General features: G+C 44.5%; 1 protein-coding gene across 11 annotated transcripts in view; it reads right to left on the reverse strand.

Moving 5' to 3' along the window:
• LOC129816329 (protein TANC1-like) overlaps window positions 1-23,326 on the reverse strand; it is a 200,358-nt gene that overhangs the window by 82,674 nt on the left and 94,358 nt on the right. For 8 of the 11 annotated variants that reach the window (XR_008753538.1, XM_055870689.1, XM_055870684.1 and 5 more), the window contains one exon: window positions 1,319-1,455. Coding sequence is in view for 10 of the 11 variants with exons in the window: in XM_055870689.1 (XP_055726664.1) it covers window positions 1,319-1,455 (137 nt within the window). In the remaining variant the exon portion in view is untranslated. The remainder of the gene's footprint in view (window positions 1-1,318; window positions 1,456-23,326) is intronic. The other 3 variants (XM_055870693.1, XM_055870685.1, XM_055870687.1) reach the window with 1 other exon arrangement.

Below are 23,326 nucleotides of genomic sequence, written 5' to 3' on the forward strand. Positions count from 1 at the left end.
GATGGGGGCTTGATGTCTGGGGTTAGCGTTAGCGCCTAGCGGTGTGCTACATGCCTCCTCCCTGGCGAGATCCACGGGCTACGTCCCAAATGGCAACTCATTCCCTTTTTACTGCACTAACTTTGGGCTATGGGCTCTGGTCAAAAGTAGTGAACTATATAGGGAATAGGGTGCCATTTGGGATGAAGCCCTGCAGCCTGCAAACAGTTCCTCACCAAATGGCTAACTCTTCCTCATCGTTTCCCATCTACATCACAACTTAGCACTCTGGAGAACAACGCCAGCTAAATTCAGGTCATGGCCATATTGATAAGGGCACACAAAAGATAAAAACTTGCAACGGGAAAACAAAAATGAGCGTCTCATCTTGGACAAGTCTGGGTATTCCTTCCTGTTTCAGTCTGTTTTCTTCCGTTTGTTGCCTAATGATTACAGCCCATGCAATGTGGAGAAACGGCTAAGGCAACTAACACCAGACAACATACCACGCTGATGACATAATAGTTTAATGGCATTTACTCTAGGGCAGAATAAACAGACGACGCGTTTAAACTTCGATAGTAAAACAGCTGTGTAGAAGTAAATGGGAGAGCGAATAGTTAACAGACGATCAACGCCTCCAGGTGTTTCTCTCTGAAGCACAGAGAAGAACATCCTTCAAGGCTGCTGCTTGACAAAAAACAGCCCAAACCCATTGTTGCACTGATTTCTTGGGTTTTTCACCTTGACATCTCGATGAATGAAGATGATTCATGGAATATAAGCTTAAAGTGACTTAAATGAATGATTCTGGCCCAAAATGTGCCAAAGAAGCGTGATGCGTGTAGAGGGAAATCAAAGGAGTGCTCTGCTCTTACGCTGAGCCCCGGACTAATTAGCAGAGCAAAACAAACTGAGCCGAAGACTTGACATAACTCTATTTCTGGACGTAAGCACGTACACTCGTATTACATACTCAAGTGCCCCTGCAAGAGCCACTCAAGTTACCCTAAGACCATCACACTGGATACCTCAGGCTCATACACCAACACACTACAGTAGATTACTTAACCAAACATTCACTTTGTGCACACACAAAACACATCTGATAACATGTTGAGGTTAGAGTTACCCTTATCTGCTGCAATTAGTATCATTCCCGTGGTAGTAGTGAGACTTTAATCCAAGTCCAAAGAACCAAGGCAAAGACAAACTGCACCAAAAAAAGCATCCTTTCTTCTTTCCTTTCTTTTCACACACTCTCCCCTCCCCTCCCTCCTTCTATCTCTCTATCTCTGGTTGTGCGGCCGCTGCAGCAGCTGCCGGGGAAATGAAATACCTTTTTTTCATTCTTGTCTTCCATAGGTATGCGAGCCGTGCCTGGGATCCCTTCTCCCAGTAAGAAGCCCAGCCTTGTCATCAGCTCCTGAGTGGCAGGGGAGGAGGAGTTTGGCTCTTTCTCAGCTTGCAGCTCTGCTGTGTGAGAGATGAGAAATAAATCATGTTAATATTCCCATGCAGGCCAACCCAGGGCCAGTGACCGGCTGAGCCCCTGCTGCACGCCCACATACCCACAGACACACACACACAGCTGCTGGGGTTGCGCAGGCAGGCAGAGAGGCACACACACTGACACAGAGGTGGATACAGCCAGCGTGCAGCACAGCAGAGTACAGCTCAGTGCAGTACAGAGGCGGTACTCTGCAGGCTATGCAGGTTCAGCCTGCCTCATTAGGAATGCTGTGACTGTGCCTGTCTCTCTGCAACACGTCCAGGGTGCCATTCTGCTCGGTGCTGCTGCTCATTGTTTACAGCCCTCACTCACATAGCATCCGAATATCAATGAAGAACCGAATACAAAAAGGCTTCCGCTTCTAACTTCGGTTGTTGCCCCTCGCTACTGCTTGTGTTGGGTGGATAATATTTTATATTTCTGGGGCCAAATTTCATATTGACAAGCGTTGGATGCTACTGTCCTAAATCCTCTTACATATACAGATATAGGATCTTAATTTGACCAGTTTCTCACAGCAGGAAAATAATCTTGCATCAACAGAAAATGTGAGTTATTGTGTGGATTATAATTAATGGACATTTTTGCAGGGGTTGATACATTTTCCATTTTTAGAGCAAATCAAGTCTGACATTTTTAAGTGGAAATTACAAAATGTATAAGCATTTATAAACATTGAATATACTAAATGTTTGCATTTCATGCTGTGCTGGGTGATCAAAAAAAGATCCTACACCTGTTGCCTACTGTCTGTATTAGTGATGTTTCAAAGAATGCACATATTGCTTCTCATTATCAATAAAGCATGAGCTAACAAAGCATTGACTTACAAGCTCACTGCAAACCGATACATCTTTAGCAATCTATAAAATCTGTTACATGTTTAGCCTCATTCCGTTAAGTTTTACCCCAAATTACATTTTCTCCATTTTGTTTTTCCAGGTTTAAGTTTTCATATTTTTGCTCTCAAAATCATACTTTTTTAAAAAGAAAAACAACAAAACCGGACGTTCTTGTTATGCTGGTGAATGAGGACCCAAAAGCGACTTAACAAAAACAGAGTCTTTATTCCAGTCTTAAACAAAACGGTACTCCAGGATATATCTTAGATGACACCTGCTCACACGCAGCATCTGATGAAGGCAAAACCACGACAGGGCGGAACCAGGACACAGAACAGCAAACATCAAACAAAGATCCGACAAGGACAGAAGCGGAAAACAGAAGGAGAAATAGGAACTCTAATCAGAGGGCAAAATAGGGGACAGGTGTGAAAGATTAAATGAGGTAGTTAGGAGAATGAGGAACAGCTGGGAGCAGGAACGGAACGATAGAGAGAGAGCGAGAGAGGAAGAGAGGGAGGGGAAGAGAGAGGGATAGAACCTACTAAGACCAGCAGAGGGAGACAAATGGAAGGGAAGCACAGGGACAAGACATGATAATCAAATGACAAAACATGACAGTACCCCCCCACTCACCGAGCGCCTCCTGGCGCACTCGAGGAGGAACCCTGGCGGCAACGGAGGAAATCATCAATCAACGAACGGTCCAGAACGTCCCGAGATGGAACCCAACTCCTCTCCTCAGGACCGTAACCCTCCCAATCCACTAAGTACTGGTGACCACGTCCCCGAGAACGCATGTCCATGATCTTCCGTACCTTGTAAATAGGTGCGCCCTCGACAAGGACGGGAGGGGGGGAGGGAAGACGAACGGGAGCGCGAAGAAAAGGCTTGACACAAGAGACATGGAAGACAGGGTGGACGCGACGAAGATGTCGCGGAAGAAGCAGTCGCACAGCGACAGGATTGACGACCTGAGAGACACGGAACGGACCAATGAACCGCGGAGTCAACTTGCGAGAAGCTGTCGTAAGGGGAAGGTTACGAGTGGAAAGCCACACTCTCTGACCGCGACAATACCTAGGACTCTTAATCCTACGTTTATTGGCGGCTCTCACAGTCTGCGCCCTGTAACGGCAAAGTGCAGACCTGACCCTCCTCCAAGTGCGCTCACAACGTTGGACAAAAGCCTGAGCGGAGGGAACGCTGGACTCGGCGAGCTGGGACGAGAACAGAGGAGGCTGGTAACCAAGACTACTCTGAAACGGAGATAGCCCGGTAGCAGACGAAGGAAGCGAGTTGTGAGCGTACTCAGCCCAGGGGAGCTGTTCTGCCCAAGACGCAGGGTTTCGAAACGAAAGGCTGCGTAAAATGCGACCAATCGACTGATTGGCCCTTTCTGCTTGACCGTTAGACTGGGGATGAAACCCGGAAGAGAGACTGACGGAAGCACCGATCAAACGACAGAACTCCCTCCAAAACTGTGACGTGAATTGCGGACCTCTGTCTGAAACGGCGTCTAACGGGAGGCCATGAATTCTGAACACATTCTCAATGATGATTTGTGCCGTCTCCTTAGCGGAAGGAAGCTTAGCGAGGGGAATGAAATGTGCCGCCTTAGAGAACCTATCGATAACCGTAAGAATCACAGTCTTCCCCGCAGACGAAGGCAGACCGGTAATAAAGTCTAAGGCGATGTGAGACCATGGTCGAGAAGGAATGGGAAGCGGTCTGAGACGACCGGCAGGAGGAGAGTTACCTGACTTAGTCTGCGCGCAGTCCGAACAAGCAGCCACGAAACGACGCGTGTCCCGCTCCTGAGTAGGCCACCAAAACCGCTGGCGAATAGAAGCAAGCGTACCCCGAACACCGGGGTGGCCAGCTAACTTGGCAGAATGAGCCCACTGAAGAACAGCCAGACGAGTAGAGACAGGAACAAACAGAAGGTTACTAGGACAAGCGCGCGGCGACGCAGTGTGAGTGAGCGCTTGCTTTACCTGTCTCTCAATTCCCCAGACAGTCAACCCGACAACACGCCCTTCAGGGAGAATCCCCTCGGGGTCGGTAGAAACCACAGAAGAACTAAAGAGACGGGATAAGGCATCAGGCTTGGTGTTCTTATTTCCCGGGCGATAGGAAATCACGAACTCGAAACGAGCAAAAAACAACGCCCAACGAGCTTGACGTGCATTAAGTCGTTTGGCAGAACGGATGTACTCAAGGTTCTTATGGTCAGTCCAAACGACAAAAGGAACGGTCGCCCCCTCCAACCACTGTCGCCATTCGCCTATGGCTAAGCGGATAGCGAGCAGTTCGCGGTTACCCACATCATAGTTGCGTTCTGATGGCGACAGGCGATGAGAAAAGTAAGCGCAAGGATGAACCTTATCGTCAGACTGGAAGCGCTGGGACAGAATGGCTCCCACGCCCACCTCTGAAGCGTCAACCTCGACAATAAATTGTTTAGTGACGTCAGGAGTAACAAGGATAGGAGCGGATGTAAAACGCTTCTTGAGGAGATCAAAAGCTCCCTGGGCGGAACCGGACCACTTAAAGCAAGTCTTGACAGAAGTCAGAGCTGTGAGAGGAGCAGCCACTTGACCGAAATTACGAATGAAACGCCGATAGAAATTAGCGAAACCGAGAAAACGCTGCAACTCGACACGTGACTTAGGAACGGGCCAATCGCTGACAGCCTGGACCTTAGCGGGATCCATCTGAATGCCTTCAGCGGAAATAACAGAACCAAGAAAAGTGACAGAGGAGACATGAAAGGCACACTTCTCAGCCTTCACGTAGAGACAATTCTCTAAAAGGCGCTGGAGTACACGTCGAACGTGCTGAACATGAATCTCGAGTGACGGTGAAAAAATCAGGATATCGTCAAGGTAAACGAAAACAAAGATGTTCAGCATGTCTCTCAGTACATCATTAACTAATGCCTGAAAGACAGCTGGAGCATTAGAGAGACCGAACGGCAGAACCCGGTATTCAAAATGCCCTAACGGAGTGTTAAACGCCGTTTTCCACTCGTCCCCCTCTCTGATGCGTACGAGATGGTAAGCGTTACGAAGGTCCAACTTAGTAAAGAACCTGGCTCCCTGCAGCATCTCGAAGGCTGACGACATAAGGGGAAGCGGATAACGATTCTTAACCGTTATGTCATTCAGCCCTCGATAATCCACGCAGGGGCGCAGAGTACCGTCCTTCTTCTTAACAAAGAAAAACCCCGCTCCGGCGGGAGAGGAAGAAGGCACCACGGTACCGGCGTCGAGAGAAACAGACAGATAATCCTCGAGAGCCTTACGTTCGGGAGCCGACAGAGAGTATAGTCTACCCCGAGGGGGAGTGGTCCCCGGAAGGAGATCAATACAACAATCATACGACCGGTGAGGAGGAAGAGAGTTGGCTCTGGACCGACTGAAGACCGTGCGTAGATCATGATATTCCTCCGGCACTCCTGTCAAATCCCCAGGTTCCTCCTGAGTAGAGGGGACACAAGAAACAGGAGGGATAGCAGACATTAAACACTTCACATGACAAGAAACGTTCCAGGATAGGATAGAATTACTAGACCAATTAATAGAAGGATTATGACATACTAGCCAGGGATGACCCAAAACAACAGGTGTAAAAGGTGAACGAAAAATCAAAAAGGAAATGGTCTCACTGTGGTTACCAGATACTGTGAGGGTTAAAGGTAGTGTCTCACATCTGATACTGGGGAGAGAACTACCATCTAAGGCGAACATGGGCGTGGGCCTCCCTAACTGTCTGAGAGGAATGTCATGTTTCCGAGCCCATGCTTCGTCCATAAAACAACCCTCAGCCCCAGAGTCTATCAAGGCACTGCAGGAAGCAGCCGAACCGGTCCAGCGTAGATGGACCGACAAGGTAGTACAGGATCTTGATGGAGAGACCTGAGTAGTAGCGCTCACCAGTAGCCCTCCGCTTACTGATGAGCTCTGGCTTTTACTGGACATGACATGACAAAATGTCCAGCAGAACCGCAATAGAAACAAAGGCGGTTGGTGATTCTCCGTTCCCTCTCCTTAGTCGAGATGCGAATACCTCCCAGCTGCATGGGCTCAGTCTCTGAGCTGATGGGAGAAGATGGTTGAGATGCGGAGAGGGGAAACACCGTTAACGCGAGCTCTCTTCCACGAGCTCGGTGACGAAGATCTACCCGTCGTTCTATGCGGATGGCGAGTGCAATCAAAGAGTCCACGCTGGAAGGAACCTCCCGGGAGAGAATCTCATCCTTAACCTCAGCGTGAAGTCCCTCCAGAAAACGAGCGAGCAACGCCGGCTCGTTCCAGTCACTGGATGCAGCAAGAGTGCGAAACTCTATAGAGTAATCCGTTATGGATCGATCACCTTGACATAGGGAAGCCAGGACCCTGGAAGCCTCCTTCCCAAAAACTGAACGATCAAAAACCCGTATCATCTCCTCTTTAAAGCTCAGATAATCGTTAGTACACTCAGCCCTTGCCTCCCAGATAGCTGTGCCCCACTCCCGAGCCCGACCAGTAAGGAGTGATATGACGTAGGCGATCCGAGCTCTCTCTCGTGAGTATGTGTTGGGCTGGAGAGAAAACACAATCTCACACTGGGTGAGAAAGGAGCGGCACTCAGTGGGTTGCCCAGAGTAACATGGTGGGTTATTAACCCTAGGTTCCGAAGACTCGGAAGACCAGGAAGTAACAGGTGGCACGAGACGAAGACTCTGAAACTGTCCTGAGAGGTTGGAAACCTGAGCGGCCAGGGTCTCAACGGCATGACGAGCAGCAGACAATTCCTGCTCGTGTCTGCCGAGCATTGCTCCCTGGGTCTTGATGGCAGTGTTGCGAGAATCCGTAGTCGCTGGGTCCATTGTGGTCGGATCTTTCTGTTATGCTGGTGAATGAGGACCCAAAAGCGACTTAACAAAAACAGAGTCTTTATTCCAGTCTTAAACAAAACGGTACTCCAGGATATATCTTAGATGACACCTGCTCACACGCAGCATCTGATGAAGGCAAAACCACGACAGGGCGGAACCAGGACACAGAACAGCAAACATCAAACAAAGATCCGACAAGGACAGAAGCGGAAAACAGAAGGAGAAATAGGAACTCTAATCAGAGGGCAAAATAGGGGACAGGTGTGAAAGATTAAATGAGGTAGTTAGGAGAATGAGGAACAGCTGGGAGCAGGAACGGAACGATAGAGAGAGAGCGAGAGAGGAAGAGAGGGAGGGGAAGAGAGAGGGATAGAACCTACTAAGACCAGCAGAGGGAGACAAATGGAAGGGAAGCACAGGGACAAGACATGATAATCAAATGACAAAACATGACAGTTCTAAGTCAACAACAATGCTTAAACCACATCAGGAGACCACTTTGAGGTCTGGGAAAAATCAAAGTGCGCACCAGCAAGAGACCGTTGTTTGGTTAGCAATGTTTCTGTAGCGCTCATGTGATTGCAGAGTATGCTAAACAAATGGCTACTGGATTGATGCAAATAATTAAGACATCATTCTGCCAGGTAGGCATATGCTACTTTGCAGTTAACATTTAATTGAGGAGGTTTTTGGGAAGGCCTTTCCATTTCTACCAGAACATGGTTATCATCATCGCTAACAGCTACACATGTACACTGCCGGCCAAAAGTTTTAGAACACCTAGTCATTCAAAGGTTTTTCTTTAATTTGACTATTTTTTACATTTCGCAATTTTTGGTTCCAACCGCCGTGTCTTTGTGAGACGCGGTGTGAGTGAACGGACTATCTCCGCATGTGTATTTCCCACCGTAGAGCATGGAGGAGGTGTTATGGTGTGGGGGTGCTTTGCTGTTGACACTGTAAGTGGTTTATTTAGAATTCAAGGGACACTTAACCAGCATGGCTACCACAGCATTCTGCAGCGATACGCCATCCCATCTGGTTTGGGCTTAGTGGGACTATCATTTGTTTTTCAACAGCACAATGACCCAACACACCTCCAGGCTGTGTAAGGGCTATTTTACCAAGAAGGAGTATGATGGGGTGCTGCATTAGATGACCTGGCCTCCACAATCCCCAAAACCGCAGAGTGAAGGAAATGCAGCCAACAAGTACTCAGCATATGTAGGAACTCCTTCAAGACTTTTGGAAAAGCATTCCAGGTGAAGCTGGTTGAGATAATTTTTTACTTTATTTTACCTTTATTTAACTAGGCAAGTCAGTTAAGAACAAATTCTTATTTCAATGACGGCCTAGGAACAGTGCCAAGAATGCCAAGAGTGTGCAAAGTTGTCATCAAGGCAAAGGGTGGCTATATAAAATATATTTGGATTTGTTTAACACTTTTTTGGTTACTACATAATTCCATATGTGTTATTTTTCTACAATGTAGAACATTTTTAAAAATAAAGAAAAACCCTTGAATGAGTAGGTGTTCTAAAACTTTTGACTGGTAGTGTAGACATATGCGCACACGCACGCGCGCGCACACACACACACACACACACACACACACACACACACACACACACACACACACACACACACACACACACACACACACACACACACACACACACACACACACACACACACACACACACACACACACACACACACACACACATTACGCCCTGATCTGTTTCACCTGTCCTTGTCTCCACCCCCTCCAGATGTCGCTTATTTTCCCCAGTGTATTTATCCTTTTGTTTCCTGTCTCTCTGTGCCAGTTCGTCTTGTATGTTTCCAAGTCATCCAGCGGTTTTTCCCGTTCTCCTGCTTTTTGCAGTCTCCTTTTTCTAGTCCTCCCGGTTTTGACCCTTGCGTGTTTCTGGACTTTGTACCCGCCTGCCTGACCATTCGGCCTGCCTTTACCACGAGCATGTCTGCCACTCTGTACCTCCTGGATTCTGATCTGGTTTTGACCTTTTTGCCTGTTCACGACCATTCTCTTGCCTACCCCTTTGGATTATTAAACATTGTAAGACTCCAACCATCTGCCTCCTGTGTCTGCATTTGGGTCTCGCCTTGTGCCTTGATAACACACAGACACAAACAGATGGGCATTCCTGTGCTGTTTCAGAAAGTTGCAGGAAAATACAAATCACTGATGCATTTTGTTCATGTCTTATGATTAACTTTAGCAAATGTATGCCTTTTCTAATGAGTTCAATACATTAGTTGATTTCCAATTAATTGTTTCAATAAATCTGAATTCTGTTTTAATGTCTAGACTACGTGAATCTGTCTGCGTTCGCCACAACGCAGATTATATAGGGCCCTTCTTCCTCAACTGGGGGATGCTGCTGGTATTCTGTATGTACATTACCTCAGCATGTACATGAGGAGCCAGGGGAATATGGCTCCACATTCGGGGGGGCTATCCCCCCTAAGGGCAGTGCAAGGCCTGGACTACAGTAAGTTATTACCCTGCATTCTGATCAGCACCCCCCCCCCCCCCCTCTCTCTTCCAGTTATTAATGATGATGGCAGTCCCTCTGATTAAATACAAACCCGTCCAGCCACATAATGTACTGCCAAGACGTAATGAAGTCAAAACTAATGCCACCATACATGAACGAACACACAAAGGCACACACAATATTATTTACTTCTGTGGTGGCATCGGAAGCAAGAACAATCTAACCATTTCATTCATATGAAATCTGGTAATGGTCGCAATCTATGCTGATTTGATTTAACGCTAAACTCAAAACCAGAGGCAACTTCTGACCCCCTGCAGAAACCACTCTGCTACCGTGAACATGCTTACTTCTCTAATTCCCTTGCAAAGGTTGTATTACCATCATATTGTGGGCAGAAATGCTACAGCATATTGGTTGAAAGGGAGGATGTTCTAATCCTGGAATGATGCCTTTAGTTCTGTGGTTCCAACCTAGTTGAGCAATACATGTGGTGAAATGGAACGAGGGAGAGTCAAGAGAGGGGGAGGGAAGGAGAGAAATGATGGAATATCTCATTACTCATTATTAACCAAGGAGACCCCTCCACCAACGCTCCTTCTCCCTACTTTCTCCTCCTCCACTCCACCCCCTCTCCCCTCTTTTGCACTATAACTCATTTCAATTCATTTTAATTTCACTCCTTTCACACAAACACTGCTTGGCTCACTTCTCTCTTCTCCAAAGTCTGCAATATATTTGCATACTAAGGAGTGCACCTGTTGCACATGGGGATGTGTGAAACTTACTCCTCAGCCTGAAGTGTCTGAATAGCTATCTTTTCTCATGGCGCTGACTGGTAAGAAGCTTCAGGAGGGTGGTTACGTGTGCTAGCAAGGCAGAGGTCCCGAGTTTGCACCAGGTATGTGCCGAATCGGGAGGAAGTGGTACTCGCTAAGCAAGCGGCGTGATGTCTTTCACACACCATCCCCACACCCCTTTAGTAGGCTAGCCTACACTTTGGTCATGTTTCTGCCAGGCAAGGAGAGATGTAAGTGTAAGGATATTACCCAAATGGCACCTTATTCCCTATATAGTGCACTACTTTTGACCAGGACCCATATGACTGGTTGCTGGTTCATACTATACTGTAATGTAGCTCTGTTCTGTTCAGTGTGCAGCAGTACCAGCAAGACAGATATAGAGCACTAGCCAGCCAGGAGACATCTGTTACATCTGCAATGTCTGCACAGGCTGTTAACAGGTGCCCTTTCAATGCCCCAGCAGCCTACGTTAAACATTTAATTCAGTGCACAATGTTCTGTTATAAATAATGGGCCTGTGAATCACTGACTCTCATTTGTTTTCCTATGAATACTGCTGTCTATAAGCCACTGCATTGACATTGATATCATTCCCCCCATTTCAACAGCTGAAATGTTTATATACTGGGATTTGAATGGGGTTTTTTCTGCATAGAAAAGTCTTGAGCGTCCACCTAAGTAAAAAAATATATATATATCTAAAAAAGTTGTCTCCGCCACATGGTCAAATGTGTACAATTGCAGGACATTGTTTTTAAACAGCTACATTTTATCACTGCTGCCAACAGGTGGGCCTCTAAAATGTTCAGGTCGGCAACCGCACCATTAGCTACACCCATTGGCTACGCCCATTGCCACTCAACCGCCACACCCACCACCTTAGCCCCATTTTGATCCAGGAAAAAAAAATGATTTTCAAGCTGCAGTTAGGAATGGGTAAGAGCAAAGCATAAAATTTACTTTTTGGTTCACCAGCCACTGTGGAAGGTAGATTTAAAGATCTACCAGCCACCCAGACTTTTTACCAGCCAAAATAAAAACATTTGCCGCTAAAATTACACCAACGACCTGAGTCTTTTTGTGATCCGAGTCTTTTTAAAATATCACAGATGAGACAAAAGTGTTTACCTTTAAGGGTGGGAGGTTACCGTGGTAGCCAGACTCAGGTCATGTTTGTGCCTGTGAGATTGAGTCTGACTAGTAGAAGCGTTTTCTCTTCCCTAGCAGTTGTAACTCAAACATAGAAAAACAACCTAGTTTGTGAACAAAACAATGTAAATAGCCAAGAAACACAAGGACAAAATCTCACTTTAGTAGACATTCGTTTCAAGTAAATTAGACCAACTTTTATGCCTGTGCGCAGAGCTTCTAAAAAGGAATCTTTCACTCAACACAGCCCGCAGCCAGGCAGCATTGCAGCGCGAGATGAAATAGGCAACATAGGATTTGTAGTTCTTTGACTTTCCGCGATTCATTTACCAGCTATGAAACAAAACAGTGGAAATACTTTGAAAAACAGCTACTGCAGAATTTATTTTTCAATAAATGTGATCATACTTGACTATTTGTATTCAATGCCCACCAATGCCAAAATCTACCCACATTTAGCAGGTGGCGGGTGTTAATTTTAGGCCCTGATAAAGAGTGACCTTGATTTCAGAGTTGAAAACTAACTGGTGAAACCTAATTGGAATACAATAAACACATTATTAAAGGACAAAAATGATCTAACGACTCAAATCGGAGTGAAATGTAACACCAGCCGCATGCTCAATGTGAGTAAATGCATGCAGCTGGTGCTACTGCAAACCCCACCATGTTCTCAGTATAACAGCAGTACAAAGCATGTCCACGTCACATCAACGCCACTGTTTACGACACCGCATTCTTTACCAGTTACTGTCATTTACTGCACCACTGTTTCCAGGTAGCCCTCCCAGACCTGACCAGGGACCATATTCAAAGTGTCTCAAAGTAACATACACTGAGTGTACAAAACATTAGGAATACCTGCTTTCTCCATGACATAGACTGACCAGGTGATGTCACCTGTTAAATCAACTTCAAACCAGTGTAGATGAAGGGGAGGAGACAGGTTAAAGAAGGATTTTTAAGCCTTGAGACAATTGAGACATGGATTGTGAATGTCTGCCATTCAGAAGGTGAATGGGAAAGACAGAAAATGTCAATGCCATTGAGCGGGGAATGTTAGTAGGTGCCAGGCGCACCAGCTTGTTTCAAGAACTGCAATGCTGTTTGGCTTTTCACTCTCATCAGTTTGTGTATCAAGAATGGTCCACCAACTCATTATTAGGAAGGTGTTGTTAATGTTTTATACACTCAGTGTATATAATATTTGCCAATTTAGCAGACACTTTTATACAAAGCAACTTCATCAACTACAGTCATGCATCCAGTTGTCATATAGGTAGCCTGAGTGGGGAATTGAACCCATAATCCCTGGTGTTGCGTGTACCATGCTCTACCAACTGAGCCACAGAAAAAAAATATCCGAGATCAGCACTCCTACTCTGAGATGCATAGTGAATACGGGCCCTGGCGGGCTCCCACATCAGAACCAGGCTCAGCAGCAATCAGGCCAAATGGAGGGTTTGGGCCGGGGCGATGCTGCGACCTGCATCCATCAGGGAGCCCTTTATTACCGGGCCGTGACAGGCCGCTCCATCAGTGGCTCCTCTAAAGCTCTAAAGATCCACCTGCCTCTGAGGAGCAATCACTACCTTTGTCCTGTCTGTGGCTGAGTCCCAAAGCAAACTCTCGTCCCTATATAGTGTACTGGGCTCTGGTCAAAAGTATTGAACTATAAGGGAATAGGCTGCTATTTAGGACGCAACCTGTGATTGTGCTGGAGCTGGGGTCTGGACCAGACGAGAGTCAACAGCAGCAGGGCTAGAGGCTGTTGGGGATTGAAGCACAGACGCAAAGTAAATCATCATTACACACTGTCTGTCTGGGGAGTCTTTGGGCAGAGCATTTTATCTCCAGGCAGATCCTCTCTCAAATGGTCCATCCTTCCTGTATACTCTGGTGTACTACGTACCGGTCCCTTTTCATTGGCTGTGATCTCCTAGCTATCTCCACACCTGAGCATTCACTGCATTCATGGCAATTGCAAATTTGATAGCCTCTGAAGTCTTATCTGGGCTTAATTGCCTTCAATGTGACATTGGCTATTATCTGTGTGATCGCTAATGCGTGTTGTTGACGGTGGGGCCGTCCATCCAGGGGGAGGGGAGATAAACATGCTACCTGTAAAACAGGACAGTTTGTAGAATATAGACTAACATTTGACACTGACGGGAGTGTCCTTCTAGCCAGTCTATATCCAAGCTATACTAGAGGACATATTAATCAAATCAAATCAAAGTTTATTTGTCACGTGCGCCGAATACAACAGGTGCACCTTACAGTGAAATGCTTACTTACAGGCTCTAACCAATAGTTCAAAAAAATATATTAGGTGAACAATAGGTAAGTAAAGAAATAAAAACAACAGTAAAAAGAGTGAAAAACAGTAGTGAGGCTATAAAAGTAGCGAGGCTACATACAGACACCGGTCAGTTAATCTGATTGAGGTAGTATGTACATGTAGATATGGTTAATGCGTCTCTTAATGCATCTCTTTCGATGTGACAGGAGCTTTAATTAGATGACCCCTGCTCCTGGGAGGAGTGACCTGTGCCCCTTACGAAAATGGACATGAATCATGGTTATGGCGCCTTAGGAAGGATCATTCAGTAAGAAGCATGTCAAACAAACATGTAGGCTGTGTTATTCACCGAGTATGGAGCGAGAGGGGGAGAGAGAGGGGGGGGGGAGATTAGGAGAGAGAAAGAGAGAAAGCTGGGAGCTAGTTAGCGAGAGAGGGAGGGAGAAATAGAGAAAGCTGGGAGCTAGCTAGTGATGCTCTCAGGCAGAACCTGCCTTGACTGTGTATAATGCTGCCAGGCTCTTTTACCTGAGGCTTTGCAGTTTAGTCATCACAGAGCTGGCACAACAAGGGGTATGCGTCCCAAATGGCACCCTATTGCCTATATAGTATACTAGTGTACTGTACTAGCTCTGGCCAAATGTAGTACACTATAGGGAATAGGGAGCCATTTGGCACACACTCGTGCTCTGAGGTGACAGGTCCACTCACCAGTCACCTCCACAGCTCCTGGCTCTTATTAGGATCCTATAAAGAAGGCATCTCTGTGCTCTCCTGTCTCCATGTCTCTGTAGGTTTGTGGAAGCTCGGCCGTGGGCAGGCCTCTGGGCATGGAATGATGGCTCAGGCACTTTAGCGACACACTGACAGACACGAAGACACCGCGACACACACCTCAGTTCTGGCATAGAAGAGCCGCACTCATAGATAGGCTCCATATACTGTAACCCTGAAGTTGTAATTTAACCAGTTTAACACTTCCCATTAAAAATAACACTAGACTGATAAGAAACGGCCGACAGTGTGACCCATCAGAAGTGAAATGGCAAAGTCGCTGATTGAAATGGCAACCTGTTATCATTTCCAAGCCAGTCGGAGACTAACTGGGACAACTGACGTGCTGTGTACCACCGTGTGTGCTTTGTGAAATTGGGGTCACCGCGCTGAGCCGCAACACTTTAGGCAGTAATGATACAGCTGCATGGCTATCCTGACAGCTGTGGCATTTATACCCATAATACCTGTAATGAAAACAAATCTGCACATTACGTATGCATGAGATACAGCAGCCTTACATCATCCCTATGACAACAAATCAAAGCTAATCAGTGGGACTGTGGGGCAGCAGAGACACTGGAACACTCCTCCTCATTACGAAGCCAGAGATGGAACAGTGCTTTGTTTTAACAGCAGAGGAGTCGAGAACAAAGGTGAACGTTGTTGATTTATTTGTTCATTATTCCATTATGTCCAAAAATGTGCAATTGTTATTATAAAGCATGTGCCTGTTGAAACTTTTCAGGGTGTCGTGTAAAAATAAAAACAATTCTGGACTGATGAAATTCTAGATAAATCCAAAGAACCAAAATATAAACGCAACATGCAACAATGTCAAAGATTTTACTGAGCTACAGTTCATTGAAGGAAATCAGTCATTTGAAATAAATTAATCAGGCCCTAATCTATGGATTTCACATGACTGGGCAGGGGAGCAGCCATGGGTGGGCCTGGGAGGGTATAGGCCCACCCACTTAGGAGCCAGGCACACCCACCGGGGAGCCAAGTCCCAGACAATCAAAATGAGTTTATCCCCACAAAAGGGCTTTATTACAGACAGAAATACTCCTCCGCACTCCTCTCCCCCTCAGACGATCCCGCAGGTGAAGAAGCCAGATATGGAGGTACTGGGCTGGCGTGGTTACACGTTTACAGGGATGTAAGCAGATTTGTGCACAGGATTTGCAATATGCTTTTCTAAGCACTTGTCTAAATCAAAACTTTCAAAGTTCATAACTGGAGATGTCTTATCAAATCCTCCCCTCAGTGTCTCGGAATGCCAGGCTGTATTCTAAATTGCACCCTACATTACCTAATACCTATATAGGCCCTGTTCAAAAGTAGTGCAATATATAGGGAATAGGGTGTCATTTGGGACGCAACCTGCCTTTTGGGTACAATTTTTAGTTCATTATACCCTGACCAACGCATTTGAAATAAAAAAATAGTGTTTCCCCTAAAAAAGAACATTGCTGAGGTGGCAACGGTCTTGGAAGGGGGAGAGGCGGGTTTGGGCAGCGCAGCTTAAATCGGTAGAGAGAAGAATTAGCAAATTTCCTACTATTCTATACATTTTTCCATGGAGCTGAGAGAAAATTTTGCAGAGTGAAATCTAATTTCCTGCAATTCTATGCATTTTGCCATGGCTAATTATGTGTTTTTATGCACAAACATTATAACAAAACTAACGGGGACCCACATCGAGGCCCTTGGGCATGTACCTGGCGTTCCCCGTCCGTAATCCAGCCATGCCAAAAATACTATTAAAGTCATAATTTTCAATTCTCCCTGACTGCCTAGCTTTTATTTGGGTGATTTCTAGTTCTCAAAGAGTATATGAATAAAACATATACACATCAATTATCTTTTCTACATACTTTGACTGGTTTTAGTCATTTAAGTTTACACTGAATGCGTTTTTCCATCCCGAAAATGTAGTTGAAAAAATGCATAATTATTAGCAGCTGCGGTGCTAAATGAATGCAGGGGAAACACTGACTACAGAGGTATGGGTCCATGACCGTCAAACAGTAGCACACAAATGCCATTAGTGGCTCTTTGCACTCATCGCTGAAACCAATTCTCTCCAGTGGTTTAGACCTAGGCTACACAGGGGTGGGGGGGCTAGGCTGTTGTCTACAGACAACAGAAAACTGATATTGGCTTTAGTGTCATCTACTTCTATATGGGAGGAATGCTCATACCTTCATCCTATAGGGTTGAGAGGCCTTCAGTTGGACAAATGAAGCTCTAATGGAGCACGCACGCACACACACACACACACACACACACACACACACACACACACACACACACACACACACACACACACACACACACACACACACACACACACACACACACACACACACACACACACACACACACACACACACACACACACACACACACATCGTATGTCGTCATGTAGAAGGGCTTTGGCAAAAAGTGCCCCATCACACAAACTCCATGAATAGCCACAGGACGGAAATAAAGAATCATAAAACAGGTGGTAAATAGACTGTAATATTGAATTACGCATAGTCCTGCTACCAGTTAAGATCGTATCAAGCCTAATGCATGACTGCCATGCACTGTAGGACCTAGGCCTATCTACAGTAAACCAATATGTCTGTCTAACCATGTCTTGTGAAGTATGTCCTGTGATATAGCCTAAGTCAGTGGTCACCAACCGGTCGATCGTCAAACATTTCTATAAAAAACCCAACGATAAAACCTTGCGTTCCTACTTTTTTTAAGTAGTCTTGCGCTCTTGGCGGTAGGTGCGCTTGATTCAGCAGCCCTGCATGCCTGGTAGGCAAAGTGTTCAATTTTTTGTATAATTGTATGTGTCTGAAGGTACAAACCGGAGAGCAAATCAAGTATGCAGCTATAGGCCTACCGCTGGCCAATCGGATAGCTCAGATTACTGTGTCTGCAGCCTCCTCGAGGGCACAGCAAAGTTGATAGTTGATTTCAAAACATAATTTAAAACCACGACTAAAGAGAGACCGTTAACGACTAAAGCAAAGAGCTGCTGTTTTTATAAGCGAGTTCATGTAAAAAATATGTATCCAGCACCGTCAAATAGGGCTGGGCGATACGGCCAAAATATCACATCACAATATTTTTCTCAGTTTTGATGGTATTTTACGTATTTTATGATTTTTTATAATAAAAGTTCTAAATATGCTTCATAAGTAGTGCATGACCCATCATTTTTTACCGTTACCAGGTTTAGTATCATGATTCTCGATACCATCATGATATTCAATACCAAAGCGATACCGAGGCCAAAAAATAAATGAACCAAAGTCACAGAATGGCACTTGATGCAGACAGATAAACTCAGCTACTGCTCTGTTCAATCGTTGGACATCTTTTCATGTCAGCAGTTTTCATGGACAGCCATGTTTTGTATTAATGAATCAATTATACAATCATACAATCAATTTGAATTTGTTTTAACCAATCTAACTTCTAAACAACATAATGGTAATAATTTATTTGAACGGTAAATCTCTATTAATAAACTCAAGATGTAGCCTAGGCACAACACAGTTGAATGCATACATGTAACCTTTACTTAACTAGGCAAGTCAGTTAAGAATAATTTTTTTCTTTCTTTACAATGACAGCATAACAGGGAACAGTGGGTAAACTGCCTTGTTCAGGGGCAGAACAGCAGATTTTTACCTTGTCAGGTTGGGGATTCGAGCCAGCAACCTTTCGGTTACTAGTCCAACGCTCTAACCACTAGGCTACCTGCCACCCCCATTCAATACATGCATTGAGTAATTGAGCGTGTTTTGGATGATTTTATGGGGCTACAGATAAAAACATCAGAATCGGTTTCCCTTCAATTTGGGACTTATTTTATAGTACTGATCAACAACATTTGCATAGAAGTAGCTTATTTGATAAAACTGCGTGCTGTCTCTTGAACCAGTAATGACGTCGTTCAGAAGTAAAGAGGCCGAGTGGAGGCTGCTGAAGGGTATCAGGCTCATGAAGCGAGACGGTGGATGGTGATTGGAAGAGAGCGCTTGTTTGAAATTGAAAAGCGTTGCGGTAGCGTTTCATAAAGAAGAACGTCAAGAAGAAGCAGCTGCTTTATAAGTGGGATGCACTGTTGAGCACTACATTCGTTCTGATTGTACGGAGATTTTGACAGCTGGTTAAATTGCGTCCCTTGACAAGGCAAGAACAAGATGTATGTCAGGAGAAGTGCAGTATTATCATAAGGAGATGTATACTTGGAATACAGAGGAGGAATGGAGGGAAAAAGAGAGGCAGAGGAGGTCTAAGAGAGAGGGAGGAAGAGGGTGAGCTTGAGTCAGTTAAAAATGGCGGGGAAAAGGGAGATGAATAAGGTCGAAGTATCGGAGGTGGTAGGTGTGGTGAAGTTCTTGGGGGCAGAGGCTTGCACCGAGGGTCAGGATAAAGATGAGTCTGTGACAGTAGGAGTGAAGTTTTTGGACAAAGTGGACCCTCTTGCCTTTTAGCTGATCGATTTGTGGTTTCAGGGTGGGTGAAAACAGAGTTGGGTGCTGTGGAATCAGTGAGGGTAACCAGAAGTGGTCTTGCGATAATTGCTTGTGTTTCTGCTGGTCAGAGGAAGAAGGCGCTCCTTGTTAAATGAATGATGCCAAGAAATGTGCATTGTTTTGCTCTCAAGAAAAGGGCGCCATTGAAAGGAGTGATTACTGCGGTAGCAGTAAATGTAAAAGTTGACCAACTGAAGGGGAAGATTCCCGGTGTTCGTGATGCTTGTTGTTTGGTGCGACACAGACAGGGCGGCGTGTGGTGAAACAGAAGAGTCATTGTCTGTTCTTTTGAGTTTTGATGTTGAGTCTTTGCCCGACAAAGTGATGTTAGGATATATAAGTTATCCTGTACGAGCTTTTGTGCCGAATACATTACGTTGTTACAGGTGTCAAGCTTATGGGCATGTGGCAGCAGTGTGTAGGAATGAGGTTCCTAGATGTGAGAAGTGTGCAGAAGAGCATGAGACAAAGAAGTGTGCAGCATTGGGGAAAGTATTGATATGTGTTAATTGTAGGGTTGCTCATGGGGCTGGGGATCAGAAATGTCCCATGCGAGAGAGGCAAGTTGAGGTTTCCAGGGTTAGAGTAGTGCAGAAGTTGTCATATGTGAAGGAAGTAGAGGAAGATGGGTCAAGGGGGAGGGATCCTGAGAGGAGTGGTGTGAGTAGTAGAGATATAGAGGGATAGGCCAACAAGTGATATATGTTTCACTAAGATTGGATTTTTAACATTTATAGTAATGGTTATCAACTGTACTGCAGGGATGGAACGTAAGTCGCAGAAAATTGAGGTTGTGGTGGCAGCTGCAAAAAGGTATTTGGGTGTGCGAGACTTGACATCAGAAGAGTTACAGGGTGTGTTAAGTGGTGGAGTCCCATCCTTTCAGGTTGTTGGCCTGAGGTAGGTCTAAATAGATTGAAATAGTGGAGTTGGTGGCAATCAGCTTTGAAATCAACATATTTTGCGTTATGGTTTCCATATTATCACAAACAAAGAACTAGGGTAGTGAATTGATGTTAGCTTCAGCTGTCAGCTAGCAAGGAAAGTTAACCTACAATGCTGGAAGATACTGGTATCTTCTTGCATTGTAAAGTATTCTAGCCTGTTTGGACTTTGTTTTGCGAACAGTAATTAACAGTTTCAACAATTCTACATGCCGTGTCGCATTATTCAAGTGTGTTAAAACTTTTTCGGTATCGGTGTCCTTTCCACGGGACGGTTGAGCTAACTTAGGCTAATGCGATTAGCATGAGGTTGTAAGTAACAATAACATTTCCCAGGACATAGACATATCTGACATTGTCAGAAAGCTTAAATTCTTGTTAATCCAGCTGCACTATCTAATTTATAGTAGCTATTACAGTGAAATAATACCATGCTATTTTTTGAGGAGAGTGCACAATTTTGAACATGAAAAGTTATTAATAAACAAATGAGGCACAAAATTTGAACATAAATGCAATGGTTTATTGGATCAGTCTAAAACTTTGCACATACACAGTTGACATCTAGTGGCCACAATCTAAATTGCTCCTGGGCTGGAATAATACATTACGGCCTTTCTCTTACATTTCAAAGATGATGGTACAAAATAAATACAAAAGAACGCTTGGTTTTGTCTTTGTATTATTACCTTTTACCAGATCTATTGTGTTATATTCTCCTACATTCCTTTCACATTTCCACAAACGTCAAAGTGTTTCCTTTCAAATTGTCACGTTCCTGACCTTATTTCCTTTGTTCAGTATTGTTTAGTTGGTCAGGACGTGAGCTGGGTGGGCATTCTATGTTATGTGTTTCTATGTTTGGTTTAGGGTTGTCAACTAGCCTGATATGGTTCTCAATCAGGGGCAGGTGTTTTACGTTTCCTCTGATTGAGAACCATATTAAGGTAGACTGTTCTCACTGTTTGTTTGTGGGTGATTGTTGCTATGTCTGTGTTTGTTCGCCACACGGTACTGTTTCGTTCGTTTGTTCCTGTTCGTGCATTCATGTTTTATATGTTCTCAAGTTCAGGTCTGTTCACGTCGTTTTGTTATTTTGTATTTTGTCAGTGTTCTGTTTAGTTGGATAATTCATTAAAATTCAACATCATGAACATTCACCATGCTGCACCTTGGTCCTCCTTTCTTCCACATAAAGACGAGCGTTACACAAATGGTACCAAGAAAATGCATATCCTTTCTTCAGGGCCTGAGCTACAGGCAGTTAGATTTTGGTATGTCATTTTAGGCAACACATTTTTTTTTAAAGGGCGGATCCTTACTTCTGTGCATCATGAGTTGGGAGCTAACATGACAGCCTAGACTACCAGTGCAGGCTGAGTGGAGCAGGCACGGTGCTTTTTGCGCTATAAGGGGACATTGGTTGTGCTGATAGATAGACTTGATCCGTGAGACACATTTGACAGAAGTACTGAAAGTAACAAAAATTATAATACCAAATCGTTTATCATGTTTTAGTATCAAAAAAGTAGCGAAGTTTCAGTATATCGTGCAACATTACCCTAGGGTGGCAGAAGATACATTCTAATGGGGCTTTCTCTCTTCTGATTGCTTTATACTATTCAATCAAACTTCAACTAAAAATAAGTTTAATCATTTTCTACAGTATCTGCATGTCTCATTTCTAATAATTTCTGTAAAATATCTGTAAAACATTTTTTCTGTCTTTGTATGCCTTTATTGTGTGAACTAATTATCTTCCTCTATAACCAGGTTTCCATTCCAACCATTTCATGCAGATGAATTATCTGATGCATGAAAGAAGTCACGACCTAGCTAATAGAAACAGGATATCCCGGGTACAATTTTATAAATGCCGTCAGACAATTTGTTTCGTTCGACATGGTGGGATCTTTTTGTGTCTGTAAAATTAATTATGCGAGAAATGGCGGAGCAAACACCTTTATGCGTAAATATTCCTATAATAACCATCATATGGAAGTAAACTTGGAGTCACGCGATGATATGTTGTTCAGTCCTCCCACTACAACTCGGGAAACTATGTAGTTTATTAGGCTACAGATAAAAGATGTTATGTTGAAATTCACAGGGTGGGGAAAGTGATTGTGATGAGTTCGATACTCCTATCCAATAAATATGTTATTCTGGTGACATGATGATCGATGCTTGGCTGATTTTAGAATATTTGCATGAAAATTGGTTGCAAATTGGATGGAAACCTAGTTTATGACCATGTATTATCAATGGATTCAATGGCAGTTCTTACTTTGTGCTGATTTCCAAGGTGCTTTGGCATCTGCACTGCCTCACAGGCAAGATTCACGGCACAAAAGTGCATGTGCGCACCCGAAGCAGAGACGAAAGAGGAAATGAGACACCCACTCGCTGTATTTGTGTTTATTATAATTTTTAGGGTTCAATGAAAGTCAATGAACTAAGTAGACCAGACCCAACTGCTACTGCATTGGTGTCTATGGGAGACACGCCTAGTTAAGTAGACCGGAACTGACCTTTTTTTCTCCAATGGTAAATGGACTGAGCGAACTATCTTCATTCATCCACCATCTTTGCCTGAAGCTCTTGCGAGCAAATTTGCAGTTCTCAACTGTTAGCAGTCTCTTACTGGCAGTAAGAATGGACAAGTGCCATACATTTTCGGGTTTCATCAGTCAGTAATTAAATGTATATTACATTTAACAAACAAAACACTGAAAAAACTTTATGCAAGGTAAAGTAAAAATCCAAACCGGTCTGTGCATCAATGCCGGTATATAGTAAAATGCAATTTTTGGTCAGTCTCAGCAGACGGATGGAGGGAGGGATAGCAGAGAGACGTGAGAGACTAACCCTCCGCTGAGATTAACCATCAGACGCATCAGTCGAGTAAAATTTTAAAAAGCTAATTATGTCAATTTATGCTCACTCAGCTGTGCCTCATAAGTAATACAACAACGGATCTATTACCAGTGTAATCATATACCACATGATTTAAAACATACTTTTAAAATGGTCTGAGGAGAACAACATTGGCTGGAGAATTCAAGC

The sequence above is a fragment of the Salvelinus fontinalis genome, chromosome 19, assembly GCF_029448725.1.
Source record: "Salvelinus fontinalis isolate EN_2023a chromosome 19, ASM2944872v1, whole genome shotgun sequence".
In the NCBI taxonomy this organism is placed as follows: Eukaryota; Metazoa; Chordata; class Actinopteri; order Salmoniformes; family Salmonidae; genus Salvelinus; species Salvelinus fontinalis.